Source organism: Gymnodraco acuticeps, unplaced genomic scaffold, assembly GCF_902827175.1.
Source record: "Gymnodraco acuticeps unplaced genomic scaffold, fGymAcu1.1, whole genome shotgun sequence".
Lineage (NCBI taxonomy): Eukaryota > Metazoa > Chordata > Actinopteri > Perciformes > Bathydraconidae > Gymnodraco > Gymnodraco acuticeps.
This window is the reverse complement of record NW_022990276.1, coordinates 1,843,144-1,855,554: the sequence shown is the minus strand read 5'-3', so window position 1 is coordinate 1,855,554 and position 12,411 is coordinate 1,843,144. Positions and strand designations below refer to the sequence as shown.

The 12,411-nt window shown below is 43.4% G+C and overlaps 2 protein-coding genes across 6 annotated transcripts in view; both read right to left on the bottom strand.

Moving 5' to 3' along the window:
- tmem145 (transmembrane protein 145) overlaps window positions 1–7,187 on the bottom strand; it is a 53,575-nt gene extending 46,388 nt beyond the window's left edge. Inside the window, exon 1 of the mRNA XM_034221630.1 lies at window positions 6,933–7,187. Within this exon, the coding sequence (XP_034077521.1) occupies window positions 6,933–7,166 (234 nt within the window). The 5' untranslated portion in view covers window positions 7,167–7,187. The remainder of the gene's footprint in view (window positions 1–6,932) is intronic.
- A 798-nt stretch (window positions 7,188–7,985) lies between these two features.
- lipeb (lipase, hormone-sensitive b) overlaps window positions 7,986–12,411 on the bottom strand; it is a 34,941-nt gene continuing 30,515 nt past the window's right edge. For all 5 annotated transcript variants that reach the window (XM_034221606.1, XM_034221607.1, XM_034221609.1 and 2 more), the window contains one exon: window positions 7,986–12,310. In XM_034221606.1, coding sequence (XP_034077497.1) covers window positions 11,912–12,310 — 399 coding nt within the window. In that variant the 3' untranslated portion in view covers window positions 7,986–11,911. The remainder of the gene's footprint in view (window positions 12,311–12,411) is intronic.

The window sequence follows — 12,411 nt, the reverse complement described above, 5'->3', positions numbered from 1 at the left end:
AATAAGAAAAAGGACTTTCAAGGGCATCTGTTCAGTTTCATTCATTTCAAAAGACAAAAGTTAAAAGACCTTTCTGGTCTAATCCACACATGTTCACTAACCGTGGAAAGCAAGGACTAAAGACATTCCAACCCGTCTAAAGCCACAAAGGTATTCAGTGCTGACTCTCCAGAATGCCAATTTCACATCATAAGAGAAATTAGTCCAGGGCTGAATGATTGATTATTTTGTGAATTAAAGTCTTCATTTGAAAAATGCCCTACTTTTTCAATATAGCTTAGAAACTCAAAATGTTCTTGACACGCTAGGGCGATCAATCTTAATCTGATGAGTTATTGTTTTGTGTGCACCAACTAGAATACGTTTTTTTGTTAGCACCGTTAATCAACCCTAACTTCATTAATCATAAAGTTAATCAACTTTAAAGATTAACGTTGCGTATGCTTTGGGAGATTTCTTTTTTTCCTTTAGTGTGTTTTTGTTCATGTAAATGGTCCCACACCCCCCCCCCCCCCCTGCCTGAAACACCTCCAGGTTATACTTGTCTACTCTGTGTTTAATACAATATAAAGCATTGTTACAGGCCTGTGGTTTAAAATATAGAAAATAATCTCAATTTAAATGTTGGTTCAGAAAAACAACAATGATACATGTTCCCACCTGTAACCATCAAATTGTAACCAAACAATACAAGTAAAAAATGTATGTGAACTCAGGGGAAACCGATGAAAGAATGCAAGGTTTTATTTCTTTGCCAGATTTTCCCAGCTGGAGTCAAAGCGCCGACCTTTCTGTGACCTTAAAGCTCCTGCGGCCTCTCAAAGGGACATTTTATCGGGCCCTCCACACGCCAGGAGCCACTAAAGCTACTAAATCGACCAGTTAAAAAAAGGCTGTTGACCAGTTTGCCGCACCGATGCCTTTGAATAACTTTGCTTGTGCTTTTCTACAACTCCCCAGCCACTCCACATTTCTAACATTTCATCCCTGCGAGTGCGGTAAAGTGCATTTGTCGATGTGCAGACCTGTAGACATTTACTCGAATACAGTGTTAGCGTTTGTAAACCTAAGAAGGAGGGGGGGGGTGTGTGGAGTGGAAGTAGAGGGTGACCTTGGGGCAGGAAGGCATGAGCAAGACTAATGTGTTAAACTGTACACACACAAACACACAGACCATCAATATGTCAAGGCAGGTGTTGCCTGATGTCATTCAGAGTGCTCTGTTGATTTGCTTCGGTTGTAAATGGATCCCTGAGAGTTTCAGCAGCTCAAGAGCACCAAAAGCAAACTGACCACAACATTTATAAAGATCTTGGAAATCCAAAAATAAAATACAATTCTCCATTGTTGTTTTTTTAAGTCACTCTCCATGAATGATTTGAGAGACTGTATGTAAAAATACACTGATATGATTTTTGGTTTCCCATAATATAAGGTTTTGAAAACTTAAAAAAGGTTCTGGAAGCAGATCATCTTTCTCCCTCATTGATAAATTAAAGATGTGGCCTTGCATCGACTACCTCCAGTGTTTCCCCTACCATTGTCTTGGAGGGGCGCTGCGCCCCGCCAACGGAGCCCCGCCAACGGAGCCCCGCCAACGGAGCCCCGCCAACGGAGCCCGGCCAACGGAGCCCCGCCAACGGAGCCCCGCCAACGGAGCCCCGCCAACGGAGCCCCGCCAACGGAGCCCCGCCAACGGAGCCCCGCCAACGGAGCCCCGCCAACGGAGCCCCGCCAACGGAGCCCCGCCAACGGAGCCCCTGAAATTCAAGGTGTTTACCCTCTGGAGTCGGTGGGTCCAGGTGCGCATAATTTTACGTAATCATATATTTTCGATTATAAGGAGTAGAAATATGATTCAGATATCCGCGGAATCGCTGGAAGAGTAGCTTTCCAGCGGTATCTCCTGTGAGACTATAACCAGGGCACAGTAGCCAAAATGGCCGCTCAAAGCAGTTTGACTTTACACTGTGTGGGATTGGTGGATTCGTGTGTCCGTCAAGGAAATCTCGGCCGGCAACCATCATGGTCTGAAATGGTCGACAAATCACTAAGGACCTACCCACTAAGTAAACAAAACATAAACCACGTGTCTCCCATCAGTTTACGTCTTTGAGGAGAGAGAGAGAGACAGAGAAAATGGCTAAAAAAAACTTTACAGTTGCTGACTTCGCTAGAGATTTATTTCGCTAGCAGCAGTGAAGATAGAGCCTCAGAACCTGAAGTCTTCGACTCTTCTGAAGAAGAAGAACACAAAGACAACAACAAGGATCCATTTGGGCATGGGTAAGTGTAAATATTACAGTAATAGTGTACTGGCAATGTGTGGGGAATACCGCGAAAATGAACAATAGGTTTATTGATATATATTTTTTATCGATAGTCATGAACTTTTTATTGGACAAAATAGACTCAATTAGCAAACGTTTACTCTGTGTTAACGTTATTTTGGTGTGTAAAAGTGAGATTACATGTGTAGATGATTAAATTAATCATTTATTCGTCCCACAACGGAGACATTTACAGTGACATGTTTTTGCCATCGATTATTTTATCATACTGTTCTGTACAGATGAGACTTTGTCATAGATTTATTTATATCTGTGCCTGTTATTATTTTACCGTCCTGTACAGATGAGACTTTGTAATCAGATGTAGCCTATGTATATGTGTGTCTGTGATTTTATACTGAATGTAAAGTAACTAGAAATATGTGTGTGTGTGTGTGTGTGTGTGTGTGTGTGTGTGTGTGTGTGTGTGGTGTGTGTGTGTGTGTGTGTGTGTGTGTGTGTGTGTGTGTGTGTGTGTGTGTGTGAGAGAGAGAGAGACTCCTTCTCCAACCTCCCAAACTTTCTTTTTATGTGTGCATTGTTATTTGTGCTTGAGCAACATTTTACTTGAACTTTATTTCAATGAAATTAGTTGTAATTATTGTCCTACGTTTTAATTTGTTTTACAGAGATGTTTCACAGCTGCCTGGGCCTAGTGGCCCACAGGCGGCGTTTATCCAGCAGCCAGAACATCCATCTGTGCCGGCCCCCAGGTCAAGATCTACCGTGGCTCAAGGGCCTTCACCAGAGCCATCACCACCAAGGACCAGCAGACCAGCATCACTACAGCTGCCTCCACCTCCATCTGCGGCTGCGACCAGGTCAAGATACACCTCAGCACAAAGGCTCCACCACAGCCATCACCTTCAACCCAGCCAGCAAGGAGGTCTCGTGGAGGTCTCGTATAGCACTTGTACACCCCACCTACACAGCAGCCCATGCACCATCACCCCCATCTTCACAGCAGCCAGACCCACTGTCTTGGAAGACAGACAAAGACCTTGACACTGTCTTCACATTTATAATGAATAGTTGGTTGAAAGTTATGATGTTTAATATTGTAAATAGTTAGATTTTCCAGTTTCTTATATTTATATAAATAGTTGGTTGAAAAAAACATATTTATAATAAATTGTTGGTTGAAAAAAAGGTTGAATGCTCAATTTCTATTTGTACACATCACATGAACCTTGGTATGTAATATGAAGTCATTATTCAGTCCTGATGTATCTCAGTCCCTGCTGTGGTGAAAGTAGAGTGATAAACACCTATTTTACTCAAAATTCGAATTTAATTTTTTTCATTTTAGACATGAATAACACATTTATATACAGTGTAATTCAAATATTTCACTGCTTTTGTTATCCTAAGACTTTGGTAACCAAATCTAAAACACCAAAACAATTCGATCACATGAGTCAATTTGTGTTTTCACAAAAGTTTTGAAGATTTTCCGAAAATCAGATGTCAAATTTTAAGCTTTTGAGCTACTTATCTCATCAAACAGTGCTCTAAGGTGAGTAATTTGCATATATAGCAATACTAGAGATTGTCCTGAACATTTTGATATGTAATACATGGGTGCCATGTTAGAAGAAATACATTTAAAAAGGTGATTTAAGAAAACATCTAAAAATCGAGAAAATACCCTTAGACTCCAGAGGGTTAAAAAAAATAAAAATTATAATTTGTATATATCCCAATGACACCTCTCCTTGCCTAGATAGTGGAAGAAGGCGCCAGGGTCCAGTTTACATTTGAAGACAGCAAACTCAACCATGTTTCCTGTCAAAACCTTCGCTGAGTTAATAACTCTTTGTACTCACAAGTCAGCTGGAGGTTGGATTTGGCCGTGCAGTACGAAGATTTGACTTTTCGTTGCGCTGAAGGTCATTTGGTGTGGGAGGATCTCTACCCTGTGTGGCTGGACTTCCTGGCCACATGTTATCCCTGGCAATGAACTGTAGTCAGGTTGGAAAAGTTGGGGTGAAGGTGGCTCGTGCTTTAGCTGAGATGCCCGGACCTTGAAGCTTTCTGATGGCGTTTCTCTCCCTGCAGTGAAGAGAAAGGCCCACTGCTTCTGGTGCAACTGTCACCCAGGTAGACTGCTCAGTTTGTCAGGGGGTACAATGTCAGTAACTCACCGTGTTGTCTCGAAAAGCAGAACCCATCTTGTTTGCTAAGCTTTCGGGTATGACCTTTTAGCTGTGACGGAGTGATAAAAGAGAATGACGACCTGAACGAGGGTCGGTCACCGATGGATCAAATGAAACATCGACTTTCAGGAGGCAGCCATAAATTAGAGAGCATTTGGAGGTTTCTAATTTGTGACATACCTAATGTAGTTGGCCCGGTGTGAGCTTCAGAATTTAGAAAAGTGCACAGACATCTCATTGTTTAGTGAGGAATGTGAAAAGACCTCTATATTGACAATCTTTGCACATTTACAAGCCAGTTTAACCAAGGTTTGACATTTGAGGGGGATCAAAGGAAAACACATACTGTATGAGTGGATGGGATCTTATATCAATGTATTTATTATAACTGGTCTCGCAATGGAGTGTAGCTCAATCAATTACTTGTTACCTCCTAAAATCAATGTCAAGAGATAACCCATTAGCAACTGTTTAAGTAATCAATTAAAAATTCTAAAGTGTAAAACATCCATTTGCACCAGTCTCTCAGAAGTAAAGGTTTGCCGTTTTATAGCCTTTTATGATCGTAAACTGAATACCTTTTGGGTTTTTGAGACTTAAAACGAGCAGTTCAAAGACATCATACTTTTTGTGGACATGCTGATTAAAACTATATTTGTATTTAATCAAAGTACCAAAAGAAAGTTGGTTACTTCCTCATTAGGAGCTGCAGAGTCTCACAAACACCTGGAAGTTTCCCAGTGAAACGTCTGCAGCCACTGAGCAGCTCCACTGGTGCACTGGTGCCGATTCAGCGCTGCGTTCAAGGGCATCTCGACAGCGCTGATGGATGGACGAGTGCCTCTTGTTCAATTCATCCATTCAGATCCCTGTCGTCATCTTTGAGATTCAAACTGGTGAACTCATCTTGCATTTCAAGGCACATCTTTTATTTACTGTAGTCAGAGAGTTAGCACAACTAGTCGGCGGCATGATTCAGTAAGAACTGAAGCTTGTTGGCTCAAACTGCTGGCGGATAGATACTGTTCTTCAGTTTTTGGAGAAGCCAAGGAAGGTGAAATACAAGTAAGCTGATATACCGGTCCTCAGTAGAGAAGGATTTCAATGTCTTTTAGCTGCCAAATTGCTTTTTGGCAACACATAACAAATGGGTGGTGCATGAAACACCTGAGGTTGGTTCAGGTTTACACAGTGATTCAAAGGGCTGATATTCCAGAAGATGCATTTTATAATATCAGTGCACCAGCAAAGCCCCCCCCCTGCTGTTTGTCACTGAGCAGCTCCACTGTGGCAACCGCTGATATTAACAGCTGAGGGCACTCATGTTTGAGATGAAACAATTTGCAACTAATCGATAGCGTTGATCGATTAGCAATAGCTGTTTCTAGCTTCACAAATGGGCAGTATTTTTGTATGGTGTAAAACAAGAGATCTTCACATCCCTTGGGCACTGGGAAACTGTTTTAATATAAAATGTATTATTTTTGCGTTTGTTTGATCTATTAAGCATATTTGTAAAAGATGTATTTTCTTTGCTCTTGGTTAACATATTACAGTCAACTGACCTCACAGATTGAAAAGGTCAAATGTTTTCCTCAAAAGAAATAAACGCTTTTACTTCCACTGCACAGCTTCTGCAGAAATGTCAACACAATCAGCATAATAGAAACAACCAATAAATTAGATATGCACAGTGGCCAGTCTTTCTTATGAATGCTACCTTGTTGGTCTTGCTGAACTCACAACAAAATGGAAGACAGCTCTTCTGTAGTACTCATGTATGTCAAACTTGATCCAAAACAAAAACTCGTGAGAATGCAAACCAGAGATGTGGAACAGCAGGTGGTATCATCCTGAATCTCAAACAGCCCAGAGCCACAGCGTCTGCTCCGCTGCACAGTTTATAACTCGCATATTGTCAGGGAAGCGATGATGCTGATATGACTTTAAAAAACACACACACTATCTCCAGACTGGACTGAGAGTCTCAACCATCAACACAAACAGAGCCGCGCGCCAGCAGCTGTATGACGCACACCTGTAACATAAAGACTACTGCTAATTTAATATTAATAACAGAAGTGAAATCCAGCTAATAAAGCTGGTTTTGGCCCAAAAAGAGTGGGCTCAAGTGTTAGCAGCGGACCGGTGGTGGGGTGCAGCTTACTGGGGCTACGGATATGCCAAACACTATCACAATGAGGGTAAAATATACGCCACAGATAAGACGCGCACAGATGGCGCGCAATTGCAAGGCAGAATAGAGGTGAATGTGTTTTATCTGGGGGAACAGACATGTCAGAGGCAACTTATCGGGGAAATCGTGGTCGCCCCTCCGACTATCCGCGGAGCAGAGTCCGCCACAGAGACACCTGAGTGCGGGTACGCAGTCGCGATGTCATTGACGCAAGTGGCTACATTAAGAAAAAAAAGAAACAGCACTCACCTCTTTAGTGTTAACGATGCCTTTGACATATTTCCCGAGGACTGAATCCACGAAGAAGCCGCTGCACAGCAGAGCCATGCACAGGAGTCTCTCCCCGACCCTCACCTCCATGTTTCTCCCGGCTGCCGCTCCTCTGCTCTCTCTGGAGCCTGTCTCTGAGCGGAGGCGCGCACCAGAACGGGATCGCGCACAGCAGAGAAACCGGGCGCGTCCACGTTGGTCTTTTCGATGCATGTGGCCCCCCTGGATGTGAGTGTGGGGGGGTTCAGGATACGCGCTCCCGGTTCCGCTCGTGCTTCTCCTGAATGCGACACGGCCACACATTAAAAATGCTTTGGCTGATTGCAATCATGTTTTGATCAGAGGTCACGCACCTCTAATGGAGAGGAGCTGAGACGCATGATGCCTGACCTCCGGGAGGAAATCACATCACACCAGCTGGATACAGATCACCGGGTCTAATGGGCTGTATTGCTGCTGAATTTATATCAGAAATCTTCTTTTTTTTGTTAAGTGATTTGATGATTCTGTAATGAAGTTAAAGTTGGAGTCTATAATGTCCTATATATAACTCCTGCATTTAACAGAAATATCAGCTAAATGTAGGCTTGATTGGCTTTCAAAAGTAATGCAAATTGTCCAACTGTTCACAAGTATTTTATAACAGTTTATTTTTGTTTTTACTGATATTGTTGAGTAATTGAATACATAGCAAAAGCATATTTTATAAACGTATTCTCAACGAAGAAATACAAATTATCATAGAAATCTTACAAGATGTATTTTTTGTTAAATTGGATCTGACACTTTATACAATTCACAAAGGTCAACCTTATAAATGACCTTTCCCAAAGGCCTGACTTAATCAAGATTTGGGTAAAAAAAGCATTTGCTATTTACAAATTCCATACATCAAATATGCTTTGGGATAAAAACTCAAAGAGGCCAGCTAGATTAGATTATAATTTCCATATCTTATTCTCAGCGACTTTAAGTTAACCTTTAGCTTGATCAATGCAAAGAGACATTTTGATTCACGAACACAACTGCAGGTTCATGGGAGAATATATTTATTTAGATACAAATGAACAAAGGAAGAAACCAGCCGACTCGTGGCGTATCAGACACAACATTGAAGAATGCAACCTGCAAATCAATCATCAATCATTCGATCAACACATCTGAAAGTAGAGATATCTACATGAATCATAACGTTTGATACACATTATTTTGGTTTTTTTATTCACAGGTTTGCACTTGTGGTGTTTTGAATTAAATTAAATAAAGTATAAACCAAGTAAACTTAAAACTGCTTTGTTTCCAGTCTATGGCTTGTTTTCTGAAAAAAAAAGAGATCATAATTTCCTACACCAGTATTACATTTTGCGGCGCAGTGTGCATAAGGAGTGCAGACAGAGTACGGCACCGACTGCATTTTCATCAACAGCAAACACTAAATGGCAAGCAGCACATCCGGAGGAGACTCCGGCTGCAGTCTTTGGTTCCGTTTTGAAGCGCTAGAGATATATTTAAGATAAGTAACTTAGTGATCAAATTCATATTTTTCATTTGGAAACATTTGAGAACTGGTTGAGGTCAGTCGCATCAGAGCGTTGATGCATTTATGAAAGAATGAGGTTTCCAGGAAGTTTGGTATACATTTGGTATAAAGCGCCAACTATGAAATCCAACCTTGAGGAGATTCAATAGATTGCATCACAGCCAGGGGCGCCGCCAGGGATTTTGGGCCCCATGAAAATATATGACATTGGTTACTTAAACATTTTTCTAGATGTTCTAGAATAGTTTGGGCCCCTGTCAGTCACAGGCCCCTGTCAGTCACGGGCCCCTGTCAGTCACGGGCCCCTGTCAGTCACGGGCCCCTGTCAGTCACGGGCCCCTGTCAGTCACGGGCCCCTGTCAGTCACGGGCCCCTGTCAGTCACGGGCCCCTGTCAGTCACGGGCCCCTGTCAGTCACGGGCCCCTGTCAGTCACGGGCCCCTGTCAGTCACGGGCCCCTGTCAGTCACGGGCCCCTGTCAGTCACGGGCCCTTAGAATCATCCTAACGCTTCACCCCCTGATCACAGCATTTCTGACAGAGTGTGTGAACGATGATGAGATGCTGGTGTGTTAACTGCATAGCTTGTTAATGTTGTAAGCAGCGAGCTCACGTTTGTAGCAGCGTTGTACTTTTTCAAATAAATCAGCCAGGGGCAAGAAAATCTCACATGAGCTTCAAAAAACTCAAAGTGAAACTGGAGGTACGTTGTTCAACCTGATTATCAAACAAATAAAAGACAAAAAGCAACTGACTGTTTTTACAAGGACAATTTGTGATTACAAAGTATATGGACCATCAACAATTAGACGCTATAAGGCGACAACACTCTGAAAGAATGACTTCTGCTTGAAGCTGCAGGAAGCTAAATGAGCATCGGCAGAACCACAGGATGCCAGGAATGGGAAAACGTAAAAAAAAGGTAACACTGCAAACGTTTTCATCCAAAACAGCGTGGTTGATGCAGCACCTGCAGTCAGGGCAGCCGGATGCACGAGTGGTCATTAAGGGTAAGAGGCATCAGGAGGTCTATGAACAGCAAGTGGATTTGAAAAAAGTGCTCTAGTCGCCCACTTTATACAACAAAGTGCTAATGGCCGATCAATCCTGCTAGGCTTCATAGGTGGTGGAGTTTTCAGGCCTGATGAAGAAGTCATGTTGATGTACAGAACATCACCGACACAACACATGGTCCAATAGTGTCTTGAGGTTGTTTTAAGATGATTCATGATTAATACTTTAGTCTTTAGTCCATTAGTAAAGTGCCATTCGTGTCTCGATGTGAACACAGGACACAGAGGACGAGCTCATGTTTCTCACACACACCAGAGACTAGTGTGATCATGTGTACATGTAGACTCAACCTGAGCCACACACACAGGCACCAAGAAAGACATAAAACAAGACGGTGACATGTAGCCTAAACACACACTTGCACAGAACTGTCAAATTGTAGAAAAAGCTGCTAATAAAGCAACGTCAGCTGGAGTCTCAGAGTGAACAAGTGCATCACTGTCTTCCTCTTCGCCACCCTGGTTCTTTCCATCAATCTGACTACAAATACTGCGGTAAGTACTGGGAGTTGACAGATCTAAGCATGGTCTAATCCTGTAGCATGACTTTTCTGCTGAAAATCCTGCTCTTCCTCTACGGGGGGGGGGGGGGGGGGGGTCTGCAGTCGGAGCTTCAGCTAAATCCTATTCATCACACAGCATCCTTCTACACAGACCTGGCCCTGCTGCGAGAGAAGGACGCAGCCAGCATTGTTGGCATCTATATTTAGTTGGTCCTTCCGAAGGACTGACCCTCAGAAGGACATTTTCGTGTGCTTCAAAGTGCTGCGGTGGCAAAAAGCTCAGAGGAGTACCCTCAGCTTAATGAAATCAAAGTTAACCCCAAATGTAATTGTGGGGAGGAAAAGCACCCGGTCCAGCAGCCGCTCTCAGTGGGCCAAATACAAGTTTAGTGGCTTTTACACAGCACTCCTGCAATCGGTTTTTCTTCTTCTTTAGTTTTTCCTGAAAGCCTTCGAATTATAGAAACCAATTTTCAGGCAGGAAATCCCCCGATTCAAGAGAAGCGGTACTTTGACACACTGCATACTGCGCAGAGAAGTAGTGAGCGAAAAACGCCTGGTGAGTAACAGGGACAATCTGAGAGGAAATCAGTGCAGTGGAGTTTAAAATGTGTGTTGATAGCTGAGGGCTTTTTGATGCCCCTTTCTCTCCTACTCTACTTCTGAAGAACTCTTTCCAGTCTCAAAAAGGAAAACAACTTTTGGGTCTCTTAGACATATCAGAGCCATGATTGTTCTTAACAGACTTGGAATGGGACCCAAATATTTAAGCATGGACTTCAGGAAAGAATCAGTGCATCTACACAAATGTGACCGTAGCAATGAATAGAGATGCAGCCCTATCAACACTACACAAAGCACCAGGCAGCATCTAGATAGCCCACTGTTCTATAATGACTATTATCCTATTAATATGCATTAGAGGAGGATACACGTATAATTGGAAAGGCCAGGGACGTCTGAGCAGCTGTGCCGAAGGAGGAGGGGGTAAGCACATTCAAACAGCATAAGTGTACATTAAAATAACAATATAGTTTATAAACCAACAAAAAAAACCTGTAATGATTCAATGATTAAAATACAGCAATACAAAAATATAAATAACAAAAGTAACACTACTGCATAGGGGTAGTAATATATGATTACAAATTGCAACAGAATCTCAAGAAAGCAAGTAAATCAACGTATCCAGGTCAGCCTTTCAGCGTTGTGATTGTGTTTGGTAGAGAGTCAGAGAAACTATCCACGAAGGGAGCTGTATTGACTGCCGAACAGGCAGAACACAATGTGGAGTTATTAAGTGTGATTTAGAGTGGCTACCTAAAGGACAAGTGGCCATTTTGATTGGGACGACTCTACACAGAAGCATATAGTGTGCCTGCGACTGTTTGATTAGTGCCTTAGATGACTGCCTTGTCTTGGATGAATCGCCCATTCAGGGCCCGTCTTTAGTATCAGCGCTGCTTTATGTCCTGGCCGTGCCTGCCGACGGCTCTCTGCTAAGTGTGTGCGCTGCATGTGTGGGTGCGTGCTGGTCTTTGATCTAAGTAGCTGGTAAATTACCATTTAATTTGAAAACATGACTGTCTTTGGTGGGTGTTTTCATTCCGTCTGCCAGCTTTGCTTTGTGCATAATGCGGCACAGACAAGTGGCAAGAATTGCAAAGCAGAGGAAGTCTTGTTTTAGCGTTCCCCCTCTTTTTTTGTCTTTAAGAAACTGGGTAATCACATAAATTGCTTTTTTAGGACACTCTCTTTTAGGCATCGCACTGCCTACATTTGTCTGACTTTCATTTACTCTCCCCGTGTCTTCACTCCCCTGCAGTCCTTAATGTAACCTCACTTAAGGCTCGATAACAACAGCGTCAGTGTTGTTCTGGGCTGCCACAGCAACTAAGCCTTCCCCATTGGCAATTTTAGCCCCGACAGCAAGCTCCCCTTCCTCGATGGGGTCGGAAAAGATAGACCCGGCCTCCCCAGAAGAGGTGGACACACCCCTATCGGTGCGCTCCAGCTTGCGGTGCTTGCGTGGCTCGGGAGGCGTGTCCTTCTGGGTCAAGACGTAGCGAATCCTCTCCGCGCAGATGTTAGCCGCCTCCTTGGTCTCCCTGCAGAGCTGGGACAGGCTGAGGAAGCCGTGGGGGAGGTCGTCCACCACGCACAGAGTGACGGGCTGATCTATGTTCCTCAAACGCTTGGCGAACATCACAGAGTCATCCAGCATGGGGTCTAACGCACAGGCCTGAGAGGAGAGAGGGGAGAGGGGAGAGGGGGACGAGGGGAGAGGGGAGAGGGGAGAGGGGAGAGGGAGAGAGGGCGAGGGAGAGGGGAGAGGGGGGAGAG